This window comes from Sebastes umbrosus, chromosome 10, assembly GCF_015220745.1.
Source record: "Sebastes umbrosus isolate fSebUmb1 chromosome 10, fSebUmb1.pri, whole genome shotgun sequence".
NCBI lineage: Eukaryota > Metazoa > Chordata > Actinopteri > Perciformes > Sebastidae > Sebastes > Sebastes umbrosus.
This window is the reverse complement of record NC_051278.1, coordinates 12,272,519-12,295,849: the sequence shown is the minus strand read 5'-3', so window position 1 is coordinate 12,295,849 and position 23,331 is coordinate 12,272,519. Positions and strand designations below refer to the sequence as shown.

At 40.1% G+C, this 23,331-nt stretch overlaps 4 protein-coding genes across 9 annotated transcripts in view; 2 read left to right on the top strand and 2 right to left on the bottom strand.

Annotated features, from left to right (window-relative positions):
- Nucleotides 1-78: 78 nt before the first annotated feature.
- eif3s10 (eukaryotic translation initiation factor 3, subunit 10 (theta)) lies at nucleotides 79-10,719 on the bottom strand. Of its 6 annotated transcripts, none has more exons than XM_037782546.1 (23): nucleotides 10,536-10,718; nucleotides 8,678-8,868; nucleotides 8,449-8,585; nucleotides 7,746-7,909; nucleotides 7,141-7,340; nucleotides 6,717-6,925; nucleotides 6,463-6,634; nucleotides 6,174-6,278; nucleotides 5,928-6,026; nucleotides 5,706-5,822; nucleotides 5,396-5,581; nucleotides 4,836-5,183; nucleotides 4,643-4,747; nucleotides 4,455-4,568; nucleotides 4,222-4,344; nucleotides 3,965-4,118; nucleotides 3,635-3,816; nucleotides 3,259-3,374; nucleotides 2,726-3,177; nucleotides 2,472-2,625; nucleotides 2,201-2,353; nucleotides 2,067-2,164; nucleotides 79-990 (listed from the first exon to the last, which is right to left on the bottom strand). In XM_037782546.1, the coding sequence occupies exons 1-23, from the start codon at nucleotides 10,582-10,584 to the stop codon at nucleotides 797-799; spliced, it is 3,822 nt and encodes a 1,273-aa protein (XP_037638474.1). In that variant the 5' UTR covers nucleotides 10,585-10,718; the 3' UTR covers nucleotides 79-796. The 6 variants fall into 6 exon arrangements, 4 of the variants coding, with proteins under 4 accessions (XP_037638474.1, XP_037638473.1, XP_037638472.1 ...); XM_037782545.1 differs by having other exon boundaries at nucleotides 2,067-2,169; nucleotides 2,206-2,353; XM_037782544.1 differs by having other exon boundaries at nucleotides 2,067-2,353.
- Nucleotides 10,720-13,205: 2,486 nt separating this feature from the next.
- Nucleotides 13,206-17,828, top strand: dennd10 (DENN domain containing 10). The gene is made up of 10 exons (XM_037781625.1): nucleotides 13,206-13,357; nucleotides 13,457-13,511; nucleotides 14,775-14,971; nucleotides 15,080-15,159; nucleotides 15,256-15,404; nucleotides 16,264-16,375; nucleotides 16,467-16,567; nucleotides 16,684-16,791; nucleotides 17,107-17,201; nucleotides 17,299-17,828. The coding sequence occupies exons 2-10, from the start codon at nucleotides 13,466-13,468 to the stop codon at nucleotides 17,464-17,466; spliced, it is 1,056 nt and encodes a 351-aa protein (XP_037637553.1). The 5' UTR covers nucleotides 13,206-13,357; nucleotides 13,457-13,465; the 3' UTR covers nucleotides 17,467-17,828.
- Nucleotides 17,829-19,371: 1,543 nt separating this feature from the next.
- sfxn4 (sideroflexin 4) lies at nucleotides 19,372-22,775 on the bottom strand. The gene is made up of 14 exons (XM_037781626.1): nucleotides 22,581-22,775; nucleotides 22,377-22,442; nucleotides 22,231-22,287; nucleotides 22,113-22,139; nucleotides 21,725-21,779; nucleotides 21,461-21,486; nucleotides 21,316-21,369; nucleotides 21,162-21,224; nucleotides 20,984-21,052; nucleotides 20,773-20,863; nucleotides 20,430-20,545; nucleotides 20,250-20,335; nucleotides 20,057-20,174; nucleotides 19,372-19,978 (listed from the first exon to the last, which is right to left on the bottom strand). The coding sequence occupies exons 1-14, from the start codon at nucleotides 22,617-22,619 to the stop codon at nucleotides 19,901-19,903; spliced, it is 945 nt and encodes a 314-aa protein (XP_037637554.1). The 5' UTR covers nucleotides 22,620-22,775; the 3' UTR covers nucleotides 19,372-19,900.
- Nucleotides 20,454-23,331, top strand: part of prdx3 (peroxiredoxin 3) — a 19,085-nt gene continuing 16,207 nt past the window's right edge. Inside the window, exon 1 of the mRNA XM_037781627.1 lies at nucleotides 20,454-20,567. The gene's annotated coding sequence lies outside the window, so the exon portion shown is untranslated. The remainder of the gene's footprint in view (nucleotides 20,568-23,331) is intronic.

Here is a 23,331-nt window from a genome sequence, read left to right as displayed (position 1 = left end):
ACTTATTTTTGTACACCAGACTGATAAATGTGCTGTGATCTTGTAATGGTGATACAGAATTTGAGACAAAATGAACAATTTGGTGGTGAGCAAACATCTTTATTAATAAAGGCTTTATCTGTACACATGCAACCTGGTTTGATGCCGTTGATTGCTGCAAGATAGAAGCACATACTGGATTATCAGGCGAGGCCAATTGAATACTCTAAAGCATGCACATCAAAATGTAAATTCCACTAGTCTTTTATCGGGTTAAGCAGAACCTGAAACATTAGATGAAGAGCGAAGATCACTGAAGCAGATGACAGACTACTAGTCATTGCCGTTAACAAGATCTGTGGCTTAATATAACATTTATGCAATTATTTAAAAGAGGCAGTTGGTGATGTACTTGAGTTTGCAGTGAAAGTTGGAACAGGTACATTAATTTTCAGTTTAGACGGTTTCACTTCCTCATGTGAAGTAATAACACTCCTAACCACTGGGGGCAGTCATGTTTACATTGATGGTTTGCGTGAGGCCTAAGTGAACACGGGTTCATTGGTTAATGGTGTTTTGGGTGGTGAATGAGGAGCCTCTGGTTCAAAACTGCTGAAAGTCAAAATAAAAGGAAAGAAATCCCCAGAAAAACTACTGCCTACAAATATTTAATTCAAAGGAATAACGCACATGAGCATCAGAAGATTGTGGTTATTAATTCACCACTGTGGCTAACTGGCTGATGGGATACTGAGTATTATTTATTTTCAAAACCAATTCTTCATTAACTGAGCTGATTAGATGCAGCGGTCTTTACTCAGCGGCGGACCGTGGTCCAGCCATCATCATCTGTCTCGTTCTTGGTGCGACGAGCATCTTTGTCCCCACGCCAACCCTTATCTCCTTCAGCCTCACGGTCCTGGTCCGGCTCAAGCACACGCTCCCCATCTCCTTCTCTGTCTCTGGGCCGCTCCTCACGCTTCTCTTCGCCTCCACGACGCCAAGAACCTCCTAAGGAAACAGAGATACTCATCAGAACACGTTGATTTTACAAGTAACACTCTAGTTCAGAAGTTTACATATTTATCCAACCTGGTGGTGATCTTTTTAAGGGCGTTTTCACAAGCCATAGTCCGAATCAGTGAAATTAATACTTTTGGTTTGTTTTCCATTTAGACTAGTTCAGATTCACAAATTGAAGCAGACCAAATAAAAAAAAAAAACTTGCTGAAAGGTGTGTACGAAGGAGCAGATTTATCTTTTTCGTCCTGAGAGCTGCCACTTCTATGCAGGGAATCACAGACTTTGATGTTGCTGTTGAAGTTTTTTTACTTTGACTCGGCACTGATCTACTGTGCGCACGAATCCCTTCTCCTCCAGTTTATCTTGAATGACTTAAACGTCACTATTTTTGAGGACATTATTTAGCATATTCGGTCCGTTCTCTCCGGCCCAGATGTCAGGCCAACATGGGACTTCTGCAGGAGTCCAGGTCCGTCCTCTCCCACTCATGTTAACCTGTCGTTTACATGTGTCCATCTCAACAAACGCCCGCACAGGCAGCCTGTGTTTTGATTTGCCTGGAAACCGGAGACAACTTGCAAGACATTTTCTTTTAGTTCACAACCGCCCAAACGAAAAACACCAGAGTTCGATTAAAACAGACTAAATGTTGGCTTGTGAAAGCGCCTTAAGACACCTGCTGTAGCAGTATTAAAGGTAAACAGCGACCTCTGCTGGCTGAATGCAACACCCCCACATATTGTATCCAACTGTTTTGTTAGACAGGAGTGCTAAATAAAGTACTTAAAAGTGATTTGTTCCGTTTAGTAACTTGGCAACTCTATTTGGAGCCTATCAGGATAATTGCTACTGCTACAATGTTTGGATCATTCAGTGATTGGTCTGAGGGTAAATCAGACAAATCTGAAGCCATAAACTACATTTCAATAGGATATTTTAGCATAAAAAGGAAGTACTTCCTACAGCTTTTAATTATGTTGCATCTTCAAGGGAACTGTGATGCGTCCTACGGTGTATCCCTGACATGCCTGTAATGGTTATAGCCTAAATCTCGCTCCGCTTACCAGCATCTTCATCTCTGGGCGGGGCTCTGACTTCACGGTCATCCCGACGGTCTCTATCAGGGCGCTCAATGCGGCGCTCATCACGCTCACCGCCACGCTCACCGCCACGCTCACCACCGCGCTCACCACCGCGCTCACCACCGCGCTCAACACCGCGCTCAACACGACGATCATCACCGTCACGCCGTTCACTGCGGTCACTCTCCTCCTTGTGAGAGTCTCTCCAGCCGCTTCCTCTGTCATCTGCGCCTGCTCTCCTCCAGGTATTCTCCTTCTCCTTCTCCTCTCTGTGAACAGATAAAGTCATTAACATAACTGGGACCACTCGCAGAACTATGATATACTCTCCATTTATTACAAAACATAAATAGAGCAACACTCTTGGCAGAGGTCTATCAGGCCCACCTGACTGGACGACGGTCTCTGAAGCTGTCACTGGATTTTTCCTCTCCGTCACCATCATCTCTGCCACCGCCACCATCATCTCTGCCCTCTGGGGCGTCATCACGGGGAGGACCCCAGCTGTCCTCTCGGGCCTTCTCCCGCTCACGCCAACCACCTGCAACATAAGCATTTGCTCACTATCCTGCTAGACATTTAAGCACAGAGCTAGAAGACATCTCTATCACCTATCAGCAGCTGAATGGCTACAGGCTTACCGGGTCTGCCCGCGGGTTTCCAGGGTTTGCCTTCGTTGTCTTCATCACCACCACGGCGTGGCCCATCATCCATGCCTCTCCTTCCACCTCTCTCATCATCTCCTCCTCTCCTGGGACCCCAGTCGTCATCAGCCCCACGCCTGGAACCCCTGAAGTCATCCATGCCTCTACGGGGACCTCTGTCGTCATCAAAACCACGCCTGGGGGCACGATCTTCATCAAAGCCACGCCTCTGGCCGCGATCGTCATCTCCACCCCTCCTTGGGCCACGTTCATCATCAAACCCTCTGCGTAGAGGACGCGCATCATCACCGCCACGGCGTGGGCCTCTATCGTCATCGAAGCCCCGACGGGGTCCTCCGTCATCTCTGCGAGGCCATTCTCGCCTGACGTTGTCTCTGTCTTCTCGGTCATCCTCACGGCCCTCCTGTCTCCCCTCCGGTCTCCCCTCCCTGGAGAGAGCACGGCTATCGTTAGAGTAGCCCCTCGTGGTTAACAATAAAAAAGAATGATTAAATATAGTTAACACCTACTTGTCAGGCACAGGACGACGCCACTCTGATTCACCCTCTGTGCGCCTCCTCCATCCTCCTCCTCCTCCTCCTCCTTCCTCCTTCTCCTTCTCAGGCTCCTTCTCGCCCCCCCAATCCTGTACAAGCAAAACGTATTGATCAAGACACATTATTTGCAATATGTATACTCAGGTGTAACCTTTACACATTCACAATGCAGTACAAGAAAGCAAGCATATCGTTTTTGAAAAAGTCCTTATTTAGACTTTTCTATTCTAGACACCATGGTATCACAATTATCCTGGGTAACATATGATAAAATCTCGTATAATTACCTGCGATCCCCACCCCTTCTGTCGGGCTCTGACCATCAGTTTAAAAAAAAGCTAATTTGTACCTTGGCTTTCTCCTCTGGAGGGGCCCTTTTCTCCTCGTCACGACGGCGTTCTCGCTCTTCGATCTCCTGTTGACGAGCACGCTGCTTCCGTTCCTGCTCCTCGAGTTTGCGCAGTTTCTCCTGGTACTCCCTCTCCTCCTCCTCTCGCTGCTCATGTTCCACGCGTTCAGCCTCCTCGCGCTCTGTAACAAAACCAGGAAAATGAAAACTTCCTGTGGTACTAATGCTCCTCAAAACAACCATTTTAACATCAACTGATAACATTTCTACCACAAGTTCCTCCTTTACCATGACTGTTCCAGCGCACAAGTGCAAACAGAAATGAGTTACCTTTCTTGAGCGACTCCTCGTGGATACGCTGTGCATCTTCCTCTTTCTGACGGTAGAAAGTGTTACGCCTGTCCTCTTTGCGCTGCTTCTTCCTTTCTTCCAGGCGCTTCTTCCTCTCTTCCACAAAACGCTCCTGGAAAGCTTTCAGTTTTTCCTTCAAAGACAGAACAGTAACTTTGAAACCACCGCGTCAGTCATACAGTTGTTCTGCCTGCATATTATAACTTTAAGTTGATAGAAGGACTGAATGGTCTTACCTCATAAATGAAGCTACGAGCAGCAGTAATTTTGGACAAGAAGTTTTCTTTGTCCTCCATCATCCTGGACATGCGTTTCTTGTGCTCCAGAGCCTTCTCCCGCTCAACTTTCATGTTACTGATCTACAACAAAAAGAAAAAACAAAACCTTACATTCTTGATACTCACCTGGGTTTATTAAATTTCCTCCTCCTATGCATGTCATTTTTTAATCAGTGTTTTGTTTTACATACCCTTTCCTCCTCCTGGAGCTCCCATAGTTCCATATCCTTGATGCGCTGCTCCTCATAAGCCTGTTTGATAAGAGGAATCTCCTCGAGACGTTTTGCCCTCTCAAAGTAGTCAATCTGGAGAGAGAGAAAGATTAGTGTCCAATTCACACCTAAGTGACTGATATTTCACTGATGTATCACTCAGTTACCTTCTTCTCCTGGTTCTTCAGACGCTCCTGAAGTTCCTTCTTCTCCTTCTCCAGCTGCTCCACCTGTTTGGCCATGATGAAGTCGGGATCCAGCTCCTCAAGGTCCTGCACAGAACACATTTGTTAGTCTCATCTTTGAACTCAATGTTACAATGAATATGGAGTTCAACCTAATGAATCAATCTACATTTACCTCGATATCAATATCCTTGAAGGCCTTGGCTCCAAGTTCAGTCTTCTTGATCTGCTCCAGCCGTTCACGGACCGTTTTCTTCTTGATCTGCTCGTGCTCCTGCATGATGCGCTCCTTCTCCCTCTCTTTGGCCTCCTGGCGCAGACGCTCCTCCTCAGCCTTACGGACCTTCTGCATCTCAGCTTCCCGCTGCTCCAGCTCCTCCTTCTCGCGCGCGATGTTCAGGCTCTCCAGGCGCTCCTTACGCTCTTCGATGGTCTGTCTGCGAGCCAGGATGCGCGTGTGATCCTTGCGGGCGTTTTTCAGATAGGCAGCGATGGCCAGCTGGCTCTGCTCCTCGCGCTCTTGCTGAGAAGGGACAAAAACATCAAAATGCAATTTAGAGTTGAAGAATAAAGTAGAGTGTATTGTGCGAAAAGACACTAATCATGAATTAGACTTCAATACCACATGAAGATACCTGTATGTGTTGGTTAGTATTATGTGCAAGTATGTAAAAAGCTACTGTTGGTCACTGATCAGGTGTCTCTGCGTATCTATATAGGAGAGAGTGAACTCACCAGGATGGAGGCAGGCTTGATGATCTGGATGGCCTTGGCCAAAGACGCAGACATGGCAGTAAGCTGGTTCCTTATCTGCTCTGAGGGCATGTTCTGCAGGAACGGACCAACAGGGGCATCCTCTTTGGTAGAGTAGTTCAGGTCAGAGCCAAAGCTCAGCGTTCGAGAGGTGTGGTCTATACGGACCTACAGGGGAGACGGGAATGTTAGAGAAGTAGTGTAAAACAGTATGATAAACACTCTTATATGTAATAACATGTTTGTTGGTTTATCAGTAGTTCATTTAATGCCTAATCTCTCCTGATCTTACCTGCAGATCACAGTGCCGGGCGGCATCCACAATGGAGCGCTCCAGCTGGAAGGCGTCCACAAATGGAACCAGGGAGGCCAGACGGGTGAACTCGATGCTTTGATAGATCTGTGCAACCTGATATAATGGATGCAGAATAATGAGTGAGATGTTCTACCATCACACTGTAGATGTGATTTAAGACAGCATTCCTGGGGAATGAAAAAGATTGTAGAGAATTACCTGCTGCAGGAGCCTCAGGATGGTATTACTCTGCAGGTGAGGGACATACTGCTGCAGATCAGCCTCCTTCTCAGCCTGGTCTTTCACCCAGTTCAGCACCTAGTGGGTGAGTCAGTTTGTTAGCATACACTGGGATGTTACAATCAAATTTAATTAATCAAATTAATATTAGATAAACTGCTCCAACTACAAAGATGGATTGTAAATTGTCTTTATCATCAAGCTGGTTGCTGCCAGATTGTTTACCTTGGTCACTCTTCCGCTCAGCTTCAGTGGATGAAAGTCGACTTCTAGCCAGTTATAAAGTTCTTTTATATCAGGTACGACATACTGCAGCAAGTTAAATCTCACCTAGAATGCAAACATTAAAATATAAATGTGTCAGAACATCTTTAAGCAAATATTAACCAACTGTTTTACAAGATCAGGTTAAAAGCTAAATTTCAAACTAAACAATCATGTTACTAAAAAAGTATTTAGGGGGACTGTTGAAACCTAAAAGACCTAACAAAGCTTTCTAATGCAGATAATGTACCATGTCATTGATGAGACTCTGCCGGGTTGGTGGAGACTGCAGGCCCAGGAGGGTGGCCAGCCTGCGGTGTTTTTCTACAATGATGCCATCCATGTCCAGCAGCCGAGCGATGTCAGTGCGCTCGGGGGTGATGGGAATAGACAGTGTGGCCAGGAGGACTCTGGTGGACATCCTGAAGATCCAAAGTAAGCATCGTTAACCATTTGGTCACTACCAGAGTAAAACTTGTGCACATATGTACAGACAGTGAATACCTCTGCATCTCATCTTGGGTCAGATTCTTGCGCATCTCCCTTGAAAGGTGATAGAGCCGGTGGAGGGTGCAGGCGTGGAAGAGAGCATTTCCAGATTTCCAGAACACAGTAGACACCTTGTTGTAGTAGTTGGCCATCAACTGGGGTTTGGGAGGCTTCTTGGAAAGAGCAAACAGGCCATGGATGTCTTCAACAGCCTTGAATGCTTCCTGGAAAAAGACAAACAGTACTATGTTAGTAACAATATCATCTTTACATATTTAATCATACTTGTGTTTAGTTTAGTTTTTTTTCTACAGATCATGCACTGTATCGTACATTACTACTTTCTAAAGCATTTCTGAAAATATTTTATACATTTAAATGTTTATTAAGTAGATGCGGATATCGTCCTTTGAGAGATTTAGTGTTTAGGGGGACAGACCTGCCAGAGTTCCATGCTAATGGCGCTGTCCAGCTGCACCAGACGTGTCTCCAGGTGCATAGACTGACTTTCAGGGTTGTTCAGGTTGATGGCGGTGCTCTGGTTGTGGTGGCGCTGGATCTGACCCAGATGCATACGCAGGTTGTCACACAGCTTGCGAAATTCCGCTTTACGGGTGTACTGGAGACAGAACTTGAAAGCTGCAGAAAAGATGACCAGATATTATTTACAGTATTTAATATGCAACATTCAACAGCTGAATTTATAATTATTTAATTATTTTCTGTGTGACTTTACTTTAATGATGCACACGGTATTATCTTATCAAAATTAGGTAAAGATAAAACAATATTTACACTAAAATCATAAATGTACATTTTATGATTCCCTTATTACTGGCTGAAAATTACAGTATTTATCTTTTTTTTCAAAATGGTGCCACTGCCATGTTCTCTACATATTCAGTAACATCTACCTACACGAAAACAGACAAAATATAAAACATTTTGTTGACAGTAACTTTAATGCAGCCTTGAAAAATATCACACCAAGAGATTAAATGAATACAAAACGTTCTTAATAAGGTATTCAGTGTGTGTCATTACCTTGCTGGGCAATGTCATGGTACAGGCGCTCCACCTTGGAGTTGTTCCGCAGCAGGTCCAGGCACTGGCGGTAAGATTCCCACAAGAACTTCACCCAGGGAGTGAGCAGCAGGCGGTCGGTACGATCCTGAGTGTCCTCTCCACTCACAGCACTCAGGAGAACACTAAAGAGAGACAATAAGACATTAGTTTAGATTATTTATCAGATTAAAAGAAATCCAACAACATATATGTGGACACTTTTTATGCTGTTAAGAAACATCATCTACGGTCCTGTTCAGGCCTGGTATTAACATGGGTCCTGAGTGATCAGATCTCAAGTGGACAGCTTTAAGTACGGGTGTGAACACACTCAAGACGCATTGAGATCGGATCTTTCAGACCACATTCAGAGGTGGTCTGGGCCAAATATGACCACATTCCTGTACCCGACTTCACAAACATGTAGGATATTACTACTGACATTCATGTAATATTATGTCACAACATCTGGTGTATTGGTCATGTGTTTACTACGTGTTTATTTGCATATAGTGCGGGGAAGTGAGATCCGATCACAAGCAGTCACTGGAGACGTATGTGGAGACGCATTCTAATGCCAGGTGTTAACAGACGTACTTAAAGCTGTCCACTTGTGATCGGATCACACAGGACGCACGTTAATGCCAGGTCTGAACAGGCCCTAACATTTAAGCATCCTCACCTTTCAGGAGTCTGGATGTTGTCCAGATCCTCGATGTCCAGGACCATCTGCTGGGACTCCCCCTTGGCTGTCTCAGTCTTCTCCTCCGCCAGCTTCAGGTAAGCCCTCACCACATCCTCCAGAGATTTGATATTCACCTGAAAGCAAAGACAAGAGATTACACTTTGACTCAAAAAACAACTACCCCGAGGTGTGTGCAAACACTCCCAGATGACTCCTCCTCACACACCTGCTGGCAGATGTTCTTGTACTGGTAGAGACCCTCCTTGGCCAGGTGGCTCTTGCGCAGATCCACGCACAGCTCCAGGTACTTGAGCATGATGGGCTCGTGGATCTTCTGCCATGTTCGATGTTTCTTGCTCTTGATGACATCGTACAAAACGTCCAAAGCTGGCTGCTTCTTGCCGACCTCGAGAAACTCTGTGTAAACACAACGAGAAATAGACCAACATGAGCTCCATCATTTCACTAAAACATTTTACTAAAGCAGCTGATCGATAGTCCAGTGTTGGTCATGTATGGTTTTTCTTTTGTTCCTTTTCCCTGATGATGGGCCTAGAGGCTAAATGGTTGTGGAAGATTGTGTATGAATGTGAAATTTATACATCTGTTTGGAAAATTTGAATGTTATTAGTGTAACACAAATATGATGTTGTATATATGTATACATGTGATAAATTTAATGTACTTGATTTCGGACCCCAGGAAGACTAGCTGGTGTCATTGGTATCAGCTAATGGGGATCCTTTTTAAATAAATTACAAAATCAGAGGTTATAATGAATATTTTGTGAACCCAGGAGGTTGTTGTGGTAGTCAGGTGAGCAACAACACTTATAACCATTATCTCAGTAGCACTACCATGGCATTTTAATTGGTCATTCCTGTGGTACTACTGTGACACAGTGTGGTTTGTATGTATTGTAAATTATGTCACTCTGATGTCTGTTGTACATATTAGGAGGAAATCAAATTACTATACAACTCCCATTTAGTGTTCTCTTTCTGTATTAATAAAAAAAATGCATTATTAATAGTGTAACACAAATATGATGTATATATAGTATGTATGTGATAAATGTAATGTACTTGATTTCAGACCCCAGGAAGACTAGCTGGTGTCATTGGTATCAGCTAATGGGGATCCTTAATCAAGTACATTACTGAAGCAGCTGATCGATACTCCAGTGTTGGTCATGCATGGTTTTTCTTTTGTTCCTTTTCCCTGATGATGGGCTTTGAGGCTAAATGGTTGTGGAAGATTGTGTATGAATGGGAAATTTATACATGTTTGGAAAATTTGAATGTTATTAGTGTAACACAAATATGATGTTGTAGTTATATAGTATGTATGTGATAAATGTAATGTACTTGATTTCGTACCCCAGGAAGACTAGCTGGTGGTATCAGCTAATAGGGATCCTTTTTAAATAAATAAATCACAGCTCAATAGTAACCATTTACACATACTAGTTAGTTACTAGTTTATATGTTAGTTTCGATCTTTCTTCCTTTGTTGTTATAGTTTTTTTTCCCCTGGGGTTTTGGTGGGAGGTCCTTTGTATAAACCTGTGGCTTCTTGACCTATCCTCACACATTTTCTTGTTTTTTGTTTTCATTGACTGGATTTTGTGCAGTTTTATATATGTGCAAATAAATGAAATATAAAAAATATTAGTAAACGTTAGCACCAATCCACATCATTATCTAGATCTGGCCCACATTGTTAGGCCTTACGGTTTAACAGGACATTATCATCAAGCTACAAGAATAGACTAACAATCTGCTAAGACAGCAGCTAAGAGACTTTGTAAATAACGATTCAAAGCTGTGATGAGTGCTAACAAGCATGTAATAGACACTTAAAGCTACATTTCATTACTCTATATAGTCAGTAAAGCTACCACAAAGATGGCCCAGCCGGTTAGCTTAGCAGCAATGTAGCTATGAGAGAGCAACATGGCTTCCACCGCCATGGAGGCTAGTTAGCATGTTAGCTTAGCCGTTAGCATGTTAGCTTAGCTTGTTAGCTTAGCCGTTAGCATCAATGTGTGACGATACGAGACGTTAAGTTGTGTTTCTACTCACCGTTGGCTCGTTTCAGAGCGTTCTCCGGCCGTTGAAAGTACGCCGGCATGTTTGCGGCGCTCTAGTTGAACTCAGATCGACTGATTTTGAGTGTATTTTGATGTTTTTCGTCAGTCCATCCAGCCACGCGACGCCACGACCTCACCCGTTGCTACGCTGCTGCTGAGAAAGAGAGAACCTCGTGAGCGGCCTAGCTAGGGGCGCCAGCTGCCTTCACCGACCATCCCCCTATCGCAGCGTCTAGTCTGCCCCACCACGACCAGACCGTGAAGTGAGAAGACATTTAGTTACATTACAATAAATATTAAAGGTTATGTAACATTAGTCAGGGTTTCAATGTAGTTATTTTTTGACTGTTCAAATCTTAATATACTATAGATTATATTAAGGGTTGTCAAAGTTAATGCAATGATAACACAAATTTCTTTTAACGCCACCAATTTCTTAAAGGTCCCATTTTATGCTCATTTTCAGGTTCATACTTGTATTTTATGTTTCTACTAGAACATGTTTACATGCTGTAATGTTAAAAAAAAAACCTTTATTTTCCTCATACTGTCAGCCTGAATATACCTGTATTTACTCTCTGTCTGAAACGCTCTGTTTTAGCGCATTATGATGGAATTGGGTTGGGTCCATGTTTATTTCCTATCAGCTGATATTATTTACATACACTGCAAGAGGAAATAAACTGGGACACATTTTGAATGTTTACGTTTAAAACCATGTAATGGTCTAAATATTGTATATTTGTGACATCACAAATGGACAGAAATCCGAACGGCTTGTTTCAAATGCACAATTTCTGAATACGGGCTGTGTGTATTTCTCCGTATATTGACGTTTTGATAGTTTAACAGTATTTATAAAGCACTTAAACCTGCTTTATAATGTAAAAGACCTGAAAATCTCACTTTTTACAATATGGGACCTTTAAACGCAATAATGCATCTTGTGATTTTTAGGTTGTAGCAGACTTACTTTTAAAGTTAGAGTGAAGGTATATATATATGAAACTACAAAACCTAAAAAATCCATTTGGTACCATGTCATACTAGCCTCCTTGCGAAGGAGGTTGAATAACGCTCCAAACGTACGCTAAGTTTTGGTGAGGAAAAACTGGCATGGCCATTTTCAAAGGGGTTCCTTAATAATATTAATAATAATAATAATAATAATAAATTGGACTTATATAGTGCCTTTCAAGGAAAAACTCAGTGCGAAGAAATTTAGTTCTGTCTCAACCAAAAAATTATAATAAATATTAAAGGTTATGTAACATTATTCAGGGTTTCAAAGTAGTTTTGTTTTGTTTTTTTTATTATATTTTTATTGACACTTTGCAACAAACATACACAACATATAGACAGTGTGGTCAGGAGGACTCTGGTGGACATCCTGAAGATCCAAAGTAAGCATCCTTTAAAATTTACATCTGTAACTCACTGATATGTTACTATGGGTGTTAATTTAAAAGTATAAAATAAGTAAAGTGTGTGAAATAAGTATCAAGCTTAATTATATATCTGATTTATTTTGAATAAATGTTTGATTTGACTGGAGCTTTATAAAACGGATAACAGAGTCTCAAAACCCACTAAACGGGGGGTTTCAACAAACCTGGCAGCCCTGAGTGTATAAAGTTCCCGTATTCGCTCCGCTGATGGTGTGTTCAGGTAACCCTCGTTAAATGTCGGTTATATCAAACCATGTAGGCTTAATTTAACTGCAGATTAGTCTAGCACAGGGGTCAGCAACCTTTACTATCAAAAGAGCCATTTTAGGCAAAAAAATCTGTCTGGAGCCGCAAAACATTTGAGCATTGTGATGAAGGTAACACAGTTTATAGTCTAAGTATATAGTATTTAAGTCTAATGTAGTGAGGGCCCAAGAGCAAATGTACTACAGTATTAGGGCCACATTGAGGGAAAAAACAAGTGAGATTTACAGAATAAAGTCAGAATATTACGAGAAATAAGTAGTAATATTATGAAAATAAAGTCATAACTTTACGAGAAAAAAAGTCGTAATATAACAATAATAAAGTCATAGCTTTACGAGAAAAAATTTCGTAATACTACGAGAATAAAGTAATAAATTTACGAGAAAAAAGTCGTAATATTACCAGAATAAGTCATAACTTTACGAAAAGAAAGTTGTAATATTACCAGAATAAGTCATAACTTTACGAAAAGAAAAGTTGTAATATTACGAGAATAAAGTCATAACTTTACGAGAGAAAAGAAAATAACACGTAAAATTACTACTTCATAATATTATGACTTTATTCTCTTAATACCTACAACAATGATAAATAAAAATGAAAATGAAAACAATAAAACAGTTATTAATTTCCACTAATTTTTTTATAAATCCACAGGGAGCCACTGGAGAGGAGCTAAAGAGCCTCATGTGGCTCCGGAGCTGCAGGTTGCTGACCCCTAACCTATCAGTAGTCGATACTTGATATTAAAGGATCGAGTTAAAAGAAGCATGATCAGCAACATTCCTACTTTTGACTGAGCTTGTGTTATTCATAAAGAGAAACTCTTACCTACATATAGTCATTTGTAATTTACGAGGTTTTTCGGTAACCCTGAATGCACTATAATCTCCAGCTCTCTGATTGGTTGTCAGCAGCGTGGCTCCTCCCCCATTGGATGGTCACAATCCTCCTGACCCGGAAGAAGGAAGAGATTTCGCAAACAGAGGAAAGTCTGTTGACAGAAGAAATCACACCTGAGTTTTAACACCTTTTACCGTCTTATTAAAGCCGTCCAGCATCGCATTCAGCTACTTTGGACTCAGCAGGAGCTCTCAAGGTGCTTCACAGTGGCATTAGTGTCCTCAGAGAGAGCTGTTTTGGTGTGTTTTGGTGTCGTTTCTGCAGTTTAACTTGTGTTAACTCTGGACTCTTGCAGGTATGGAACATGGCAGCACCTGAAACACAGTTTATGTTAAGCGTCGGACTAATCGGTAAGTCTCAGCTCACAGCTCTTGGTTTGTCTTGTTTCAAGGGAAAGTTGACGCCTCAGTAGGTGCAGGAGACTCACATGACATCAGTGTGACCTGAAAGTGTCTAATCAGCAGGTCCCTGATTGGGTCATTGCTCCTGCATGTTAGGCAGTATGTACATGGACATGGATGGTCCCTGAACGCACCTAATAACACAGAGACCCCTGTGATAAAGATCTGGTTCCAGAGAGCTCTGTGTGATAATGGTGTTTAACCCTCTGAGACACACAATGGACCAGGGGTCAGCAACCTTTACTATCAAAAGAGATAGTTTAGGCTAAATAAAATAAAAAACAAATGTCTGGAGCCGCAAAACATTTGATCATTGTGATGAAGGTAACACAGCTTATAGTCTAAGTATATAGTATATACATCTAATGCAGTGAGGGCCAAAGTGCAAATGTGCTACGGAGTATTAGGGCCACACTGAGGGAAAAAACATCTGAGATTTACAGAATAATGTCATAATATTACGTGAATAAAGTCATAACTTTGCGAGAAAAAAGTTGTAATATTACGAGAATAAAATCTTAACTTAACGGGAAAAGAAATCGTAATATTGCGAGAAAAAAAGTCACAACTTTACGAGAAAAAAAGTCGTAATATTAAGTGAATAAAGTCATAACGTAACGAGAAAAAAATTCGTAATATTACGAGAATAAAGTCATAACTTTACGAGAAAAAAAGTCGTAATATTACGAGAATAAAGTCACAACTTTACGAGAAAAAAAGTCGTAATATTACGAGAATAAAGTCATAACTTTACGAGAAAAGAAGAAAATAACACGTAAAATTACTACTTTATAATATTATGACTTTATTCTAGAAATCTCAGATTTTTTTTTTTCTCAATGTGGCCCCAATACTCTGTTGTACCGTCGTACATTAGACCTACAACAATGATAAATACAATTTTTAATTTTAGTACTTATATTTCTTTACATTACTTTGTTTATATCGTAGCATTATGTACATAATTTACATGTTACATACTCCTTAATTTATATTTTCTTACATTTCTTATGTTTATTTCCGCCCGGGCATCAATAAAGTATCAACAAAGTAACTGTAGATAGGCACTTTTTTAATGATGCAGCACAATTTTATAATTTATTGCAAATTATTTCACAGACCCCCTGACAGAGTGCCAAAGACCCACTTTGATAATCACTATTCTGATCTGTTAAGATTCATATATGATGGTTTTATTTTGCCTGTGCCCAGAGAAAGATGTGAATGGAGACACACTGTGGGTGTGGTGCTATCCCTCTGTGGGCTCAGACTTGAGGCAAGTCCTGCTCAGCAAGTGCTGTCTGACAAAGGACAGCCGGGATTTCCACACCTTTGTGTTTGGTCAGTTCTGTCGCACCTGGTACTACATCACCACAGCGGAGGTGCAGGAACCTACAGCACTAAACAAGGTACAGCGCCCAGACACTCTGCTGACGTCAAAATCTTGAATGAGGAGCAATGAGAGAGCAGCATTTCTATCTGATATTTGAGTTTTGTCTCTATTTTCTCCTTTCAAGGTCACTCATTTTTCAATAGTTGTTACAGCAAAAGACTTCAATCCTGAGAAGTATGCTGCACTCAGTAGAATACTCTGCAGGTACATTGTTCAGCTCACATGACACTGTTTGTACACTTTTCTTTAAAGTGTTTTTTTTTTTTTTATTTGAGTGGTGTGTTTTTGTCTGTTGTCCAGGATGTACATCAAACATGGCAGCCCAGTGAAGATGATGGAGGCTTACGTCACCGTCCTCACCAAAGGAATTTGCCAGAGTGATGAAAACGGCTCATTTCTAATTAAGGACTACGATGTTCGGAAAGCGTACTTGGCTGGTTCAGTCAAAGGTAAGAAGACGTCACAGTCGTTAAACAGGAACACTAACCAGTATTACAAGTATAACAGTATAACAAGAAAAAAAACACAATAAAACAATAATAATAAAATGCAGAAATTGCAGTGAAATAAAATTCACATAGAGATAAAAGCTTTTATTTCTGTGTGAATTTATTAAAATATATAAAATTAATTTAATTTGATTATTATAAGTTATTAAATTATATACAATTATTTTATATTATTAAATTTAATTTTAGCTTTAAGAATGTTTTGAGAAGAGATTTTAAAGCAGTGATAGATTAGGTAGGTAAGTCGTTCCAGAGTCCAGAGGGGTCTGGACTGCAAAAGCCTGATGGCTCTTAGTCACCAGTCGGGCTCTGGGAACACTCCAGAAAAGCCTTCCTAGGAAATAATTAATTGTGCACACAAGACATAAGAGACAAAACATCAGGGGACCTTTCATTAATTAATTCAGACGTTTCCTGAACTCTGCTATTTGTTCTTTTTAGGACAAAAATAGGATTTACATGCTCAGCAGACACCCTCAACCTACAATACGCTTTGTTAGATCCTCTTTATGCGTCCTTTTGGTGACATTTCAGGTTTTCATGCAGCAATTCCTTTGAATCCAAGACAATTTTCTCTTTTGAGAGACTATAAAAGGAACCTCGACCCTTGAAATAAACAGGTCTTACAGGGAAGTTCTGTATGCAAATGTAATCAGCAGTTCATGTAGGTGTTTTTATCACTTGTTTACAGTGATAAAGGTGATAGTGATAGTGATAGTGATGGGTCCCACCCGACTTGAAAGATTCAAGATTCCTTCAGAGTAAAAGTGGCTCATCCATGTTTCCTCTCTATCTTTAGATGTGGTGTCTCAGTTTGGTATGGAGACGATCATCCTGTATACCGCTCTCATGCTGAAGAAGAGGATCATTGTTCATCATCCTCGGATTGAAGCATTGTTGGAGTTTACAAGGTGCATTTAGGACTTAAATTCAAAATATTTTGACACTGTGTAGTGGAGAATATTACCGTCTGTGGGTAACTCTTTGTCTGTTTCCCCTCAGAGTTTTGCCGACTCTGACGTGGCACAGGAAAGACTGGTCCATCGTGCACCCGTATGTGCATCTGACTGATACTGAGCTAGAGGATCTCAAGAGATGCCCCGGTGAGGCTGCCTCCTGGTTTATTAACTCTAATTCCTCCTCCTCACGGTTGGTGATCAGCCACCATCTGCACTGTAAATTAATTATTTATGCACCAATATGTTCGTTTTCTCCGCAGGATATGTAGCAGGGTTTGTAGATCCTGAAGTGAGCAACAGGTCGGACTTGTTTGATGTGTATGTGAACCTCCCAGACAGCGTCATCACAGTATCCCAGAGCGCCAAAGGTACAGTATGTTCAAAGAGAAAGCAGCATGTTTCTAAGAGCGCTTTGATTCTTGAGAGTATTCTGAGAGTTTTCTGCGCTTTACAGCACCCCTCGCCCCGGACCTCGCTGCTTAGATTGATGCATTTACTTTAAATATAGGCTACAAAATGTTCTTTCTGAATGCATGATGTTTCAAAAGTAATCGTGATAAATAATCGTAATCTCAATATTAACCAAAATGATCGTGAGTATGATTTTTGCCATAATCGAGCAGCCTTACTTAAGAGAGTAGGACAGCATTTCCCTCAGACTGATGTTAAGTATCCCCTCACAGAGGCCATGGCGATGGGGAAGCTGCACAAGGACATTGGTCACCTCATCGTCCAATCTGCTGAGGACGCTGAGAGGTCAGACAGTCAGGTCATTAAGGTGAGAGTTCCCTCAGAGCACAAATGTCTTAATTCAGTCCACAGTTGTAAGAAATATAGTCCTGAATCTAACATGACAACCCCACATTAATTCACAGGATATTTCTGTCAAGACAAAAGAGATCCTTGCCAACTTGGTGGCCCTGGCCGACGAGTGTGAAGACTCTAAAATCACACTGGAAGGTTTAAAGCAGCATCATTTCCCTCCGGCGACGGAGAACTTCCTCTTTCATTTGGCAGCTGCCGAGCAGCTCTTACGGATATAAACCTGTTTTTAGACGCCGTGCTGCAGGATGACGTTACCGTCAAACAGCACGGACTCTAGCTGTGCTGTTCTGTATATATTTGCAATAATTGAAATGAAAGGCTTGTGCACACTCACTGTTACCATGTGAGTGTGCACAAGACACTTTCTCACAGTGATCTTTACGTGACGTAGGAAAGTGTCACCAGCACTGTTGTGCTAATATGTGACATGACTCACATCTTGTACCGATACCAATTTAATTGCCAACAAATCCTATGAAAAGACCAAAAACAGGTGAATTGATCCTATGAAGTATTGACTGTGTATCCAAAAGCAAAAAATCTTATTCCTTTGAGCTCCATTTTGGTCATTTAAAAAAAACACACATCCCCGAGCCACACTGCTGCACTGGTTGACATGCTCCTTCATTACCGTGATCATGGGTACTGTAGTTCATTTTGACTCAGTTCTGCTGCCATAAATACCATGGATGTATTACTCACTACAGCACCAATTGTGTATTAATCCGCAGCTGAAAATAGTCCCTAACAAATGCACTATTTACACCACTTTGAGATTACACTTGTTAAAAATTACAGTGCCCAGCTGTTTTAGGGAATTGCCTTTCTTTTAAATGAAAGTAAGTATTTGAAACTTCTTTTTAAAGACGTACGTATTTAGCAGGAACCAGTGGGCTTGGAGCTCAGTGCCACAGACAGTAGGATAGTCAGAGAGTATTTAAAGGGCAAGTCCGTCTGCGTTCTTTTCTTGTTCTTACTGAAAACTGAAGCTGTTACATCGCTGTCTTCAAAGCCACCAGACTCATTTGACAAGAATAATAATTTTACCTCACAGAACACAGGAGTTGCTTTTCTACCGCTGCATCGACTGGTTAGTTTGTTTGAGTTATTGTGTGACTTTTTGGATGTGAACTAAATAACTAACGCAGTGTGCACACAGCAGTACATAGCTTCTGTGCCGGTGTTACACCGAAATCTGTAACCACAGAAATCTGTGACCAGAGAGAGCCAGCTCCATTTCTGACGGCTGTCGTCAGAAAAAGTGCCACCTCCGTACCTGTGTAATAAATGAGGCAAATACGTGACGGAAAACACACAAAACTAAATTGTTAAAAAATATAAATTTGTAATTTAATATTTTTACTTTAAAGATATATTCACAAAAGTTAAAAAAGCCAAAGATAGGTAAGGTGGTCACATTTACTGATGACAGCCGTCAGAAATGGTGACCTTGTGTTGCTGGCTCTCTGCGGTCACAGATTTCACTGTAACATCTGTTCTCCAGTCCGCTACTCTAAACTGGGAGCATGCCGACCGCCATCTAAGTTACTATATATGTAATAGACTGATCATGAGGATGTATATATACTGTACATGTAGCAGCATCATCATGCAGAAACTTACATCAGGTCACATGGGAAAAAGTTTATGGAAGGGCTTGGGGAAAATAGCATTTTGATGCTAAAACCAGTGGGAAGTTATAGAATGATATAAAAACCTCAAAGAAAAACAAAAATAATGGACCCGGCTTTTAAAGACAGACTAACTTGCTTGATTTTGGTCTTTTCATGGGATTTGGTGACAACACAACGACACACAATCTTCTTCCTGGTCCAAAATATTAAGTTCTCGCTGTGAAGAGTCCGACCCCAGATATATATATATAAATATATACGCAGCAGCTGAAATGGCTCAGATGTAATGAGCAGTTATTATTATTAATGAGTTTATTGATAGAAACGTCGTTATATGTGGTTATCAGATCAGAACTGCTATAGACATTGCACAACGTGAGTTTATTTCAGTTTTTTTTAACATTGTCACATTTTGTATTTTACTAATGACTTAAATACTAGTAAGTTGTGTCGAATGAGGCTTTTTCAAACTGTTTTATAAAAAGATGATCGGTTGAAAAAGAGCTATTCCTCATCAATCAGCAACCGATCAAATAACGATAGGTGCTTCCATGTCCACATTGATTTATTCTGCATTATGTGAGTCTTACTGTCTTTTTTTTTTTTTTTTAAATGTATAATTAGCGCTGTTATTTTACAGGTGAGTATATTTCAACCACATTGCCAAATGGATGGTTTTGTGCCTCAGTATTTCAGAGAAGACAGAGAGTACAATACATAGAGATGCTCATGTAACTTTGAAAACTAAATGTATTTTCATGAATTGATGTAATATTTCCTATCTATGAAAACACATAATATTCCAGCTAAATAAATTTACTATCAAAAAGTCGCTTCTTTCCTGTTTTAATGTGTGTTTTAAACAAAATATTTCCCATGAAAACTGGGAGAAAAGGCTCACATGCATTGTACATTTTCAGCTGCATGACGTTAAACATTTATTATCAAGCTATCCAGTAATGGCAACATATGTTTTGGTTGATTTTGTATCGACAGCTCATCAGAGTCCTCACAGTCCTCACAGTCCTCTATGGTAATATAACTGTCCATCCCCCGCTGCAGCCTGCAGCTGCTCCTCCACGTTTTCCTTCTTTATCTGTAAAACAAGGTCAATGTCAGCAGAGTTCATCAAAAGGAAAACATCACAGCACCGGATGATCGTCGTGAATCTCACCGTTCCCAGTTGTGGAAAGAGACTGAACGAGATGGGGATCATCAAGCCCAGGATAAATGCAACACTTATGTGACGGAGAGGAGCGGCCAGCAGAGAGTTCCTCTGGAAAAGTCTTGTTCTGTAAAAGAAAATCTATTAGGTAAAGTCTGACATTTTGACCAGGTAAGTAGAGCTAAATATAAAAGTGACTGACCTCTGTAAGAGCAACACCAGGAGATTAGGAAGAGCAGCGGTGGTTCCAAACAGTACCGCTCTTGACAATGCGGTTTCCCTCACAGCCTGAAGAAAAACAATAACATGTGTAACACTGCAAGTTTTCAATGAGAAGACTTAATTTTGTCTATTTGCTTCTTGCATTTTATTTCAGTTTTACCTTTTCCCCCGCTGCTTTAGAGAGGCCGACAGGATTTCCACTGGAATCAAACACTTGGATCCCATCTTCTGACTCCTCACTTCTGACAGTCAACACATTGAAGAAGGCCAGAGCAGCTGGAGAGAGTTAACACAACATGTAAGTTTAAAAAGTCCTACCTGTTATTACTGGATCCACAGAAAGAGAAGAAAGAAATGTATTTCAGCTGAAAAATTGAGTTTGAATGTCTTTAGCCTGTGTGTATTTAAATATAAAGCCTCAACTGTATCTACTACCTGAAAAAAAAGTATTCAGATTTATGGTACAATACTATTTATGCTACAGTATTTAAGTAAATATTTACCTGAGAGTGGGATTGGTAATATCGACCTAAAGAAAGTCTTAATCAGTGCGCTTCTTACACCAAGTCGGTTAATGACAATTTGAGGAAGGGCCTAAAAACAAAAGAAAGAGGGGAAAAAAGCTTAAAGAAGCAACTTTTCTTTAAAAACCTTAAAGTTTTCTTGTAACATGACAATCAACATGACACACTGGTACAATCAGGTTACACACACCCCGGCACATGTTGCATAGGAAACCGTTCCAGTGATCAATAGAAGCTGCTTCAGAGACATTTTCTTACTCTGGTGGTGAGAGATAAACACAGATAACGTGAAGCAGAAACAGGGAGGACTGACTGAAGATGAACAATTCATACTGTATATACTGTATATTTATATATTTATATATTACCTGCTCTGATGAAGAATTTCTATTTGTATAGTTGAACCCAGCACTGTAACTCTGCAGCAAAAACTGAAATAACGTATTTTTTTAAATCATTAATGTACACTGTGTTATAGCCACATGTAATATTTTTATAAATATGATGAATATGCTTCATTACCTGCCAAAACAGAGCGGGTTTGACATAACTGTGTGGCAAAAAGCTGGCAACCACCTGAAATAAAGACGTTTGTTTGTTTCACCAGCGTTATCAAGAACAAAGTGTCAGATTATATTATTATATTATTATTGGATGACAGACATACCAGAGGTGCTGATATTGGCAACAATGCTAGAAAGAAAATGACAGAAGTGAGAGCATTAGCATCTCTTTTTCAAATTAATAGTTTTAGTGACACAATTAGTAGTTTCAAAAATGTAATTTGAGATGTTTATAGACTTTATTTACTGTTGTTATACCTTATATAATAATAATTGTAATACTTGTTGATGTTACATGATATGAATGCATTACGTCCTAAAGTTAATTTTAATAATAAAAATGTGTAAAAGTCTAAATTATATTGTACCTGCAGGGCGGAAAACTAGTGGAAGAACAGCACCAGAATCAGCGTGGACGGACGACTGTAAACACAGAGCAGTTTTCACAAAAAGCAGCACATTAAACTCCTTCAAAATCACAACATCTGGACACATTCAAAGATAGAATTGATAGAAATTCATTCTTAATCAAGAAAAAGTTTGTGCAAACGTTTAAAGCTAAATGTCTTTCTCTAAAAATCCAAAATATGACACATTTACACAACAATATCAAACCCTGTCAGCTGAACAAACAGGAAGAGGGGACAGTCATTATAGTGGTGGATGTTTATGCAGAAATATAGAAGTGAATTCTGATTTATTTATCAGAGATAAATTCAATGTTATTTGCAGTTTTGAGTTTCTTGCCAGACTTACAAGTGAGAGGGTCGGTGCTTGTCCATCCTGGAGGAAGAAACAGATTTAATTAAATCTACGGCAGCTGACTGACTGACTGACCACTGTGTGCAGTTAAGACTCTTAAACATAATCTGACCTTTTCATTTAGTTGCTCTCCACTTCCAAGAAGACTGTGGGCCTTCTCTATTTCCGCCTGAGGAGAGCAGCATCACTAGTTAGATAAACATCATATATTTTCTACTCATCTCACAGTAGTAGATCTCTGTAGTGACTTCTACTTACATCAGAGGAAAGCAGGATAGTTGGATCAAGGAGATTAACCCAGATCCGTAGTCGACTGAAGAAAGACTGGAAAAGAGGAAAAGAACAGTTCAACACTGAGATGTTAACACAGTTTCATTGTAACTGACTGAATATAATGTAATAAATCCTCATCACTGAAGATGCTCTGCATGTTAAAACACTGCTATGTGTGTGCACAGTTACCTGTCCCTGGCTCTTCCAATGCAGCAGATTAGGATCCATTTAGAACAATAAGTGCATGTACTGCTCTTAAATTAAATAACGTACAATAATACTACTACAGTACACATTTTACCAGCATGTGTTTCCTGCTTTTGAGGTCAAGTTCTATTTGTAATCTACTTCCGCCTTCAACCACGTGGTCAGCTGTGGGCGGGTTGGTGCTGCATTCAGGGACACAGAAAATATCGGAATATAACCAATACAAATAATTATTATATTAATACAACAATAACAGCAATAATAACAATAGAAATAGGAAATAATAATAATAAATTTAACAATGCAATATGTGCGATATAAAAATTAAAAAAATGCCTGTGCAATATTTGTATAGTATGCAGCCTCTGCTGCTCCCATATATATATATGTCCTTTTTCCAAGGACATTTTTCAGATATTTTTCAGACTTTTCTTAGACTTTTTTTTCAGACATTTTTCAGACATTTTTTTTCCAGACTTTTTTTCACATTTTTTTTTTTTCAGACATTTTTCAGACATTTTTTTCCAAGGACATTTTTTCAGACTTTTTTTTTCCAGACTTTTTTCAGACTTTTTTTTTTTTTACATTTTTTTGAGCTGTTTTCGGACATTTTGCCAACTTTATTTCTTCGGACGTCTTTCAGACATTTTTTTCAGACATTTTTCAGACATTTTTTCAGAATTTTTTCCAACTTTTTTTTCAGATATTTTTCAGACATTTTTCTGACTTTTTT

Bases quoted from the DNA above. Each gene is read 5' to 3' on its own strand.
- eif3s10 (XM_037782544.1), bottom strand. From the start codon at position 10,584: ATGCCGGCGTACTTTCAACGGCCGGAGAACGCTCTGAAACGAGCCAAC. The intron at 6,926-7,140 runs GTCTGTCCCCCT...GTCTTTTTCCAG, and splicing joins TTAGCATGGAACTCTGGCAG to GAAGCATTCAAGGCTGTTGA. The intron at 4,119-4,221 runs GTAAGACCATTC...CTGTCTTTGAAG, and splicing joins CTCGTAGCTTCATTTATGAG to GAAAAACTGAAAGCTTTCCA.
- sfxn4 (XM_037781626.1), bottom strand. From the start codon at position 22,619: ATGGATCCTAATCTGCTGCATTGGAAGAGCCAGGGACAG. The intron at 21,487-21,724 runs GTACAATATAAT...TTTTCTTTCTAG, and splicing joins ACTAGTTTTCCGCCCTGCAG to CATTGTTGCCAATATCAGCA. The intron at 21,225-21,315 runs GTAATGAAGCAT...ACGTTATTTCAG, and splicing joins AACCCGCTCTGTTTTGGCAG to TTTTTGCTGCAGAGTTACAG.
- dennd10 (XM_037781625.1), top strand. From the start codon at position 13,466: ATGGCAGCACCTGAAACACAGTTTATGTTAAGCGTCGGACTAATCG. The intron at 16,568-16,683 runs GTGAGGCTGCCT...TTTTCTCCGCAG, and splicing joins GGATCTCAAGAGATGCCCCG to GATATGTAGCAGGGTTTGTA. The intron at 17,202-17,298 runs GTGAGAGTTCCC...ATTAATTCACAG, and splicing joins CAGACAGTCAGGTCATTAAG to GATATTTCTGTCAAGACAAA.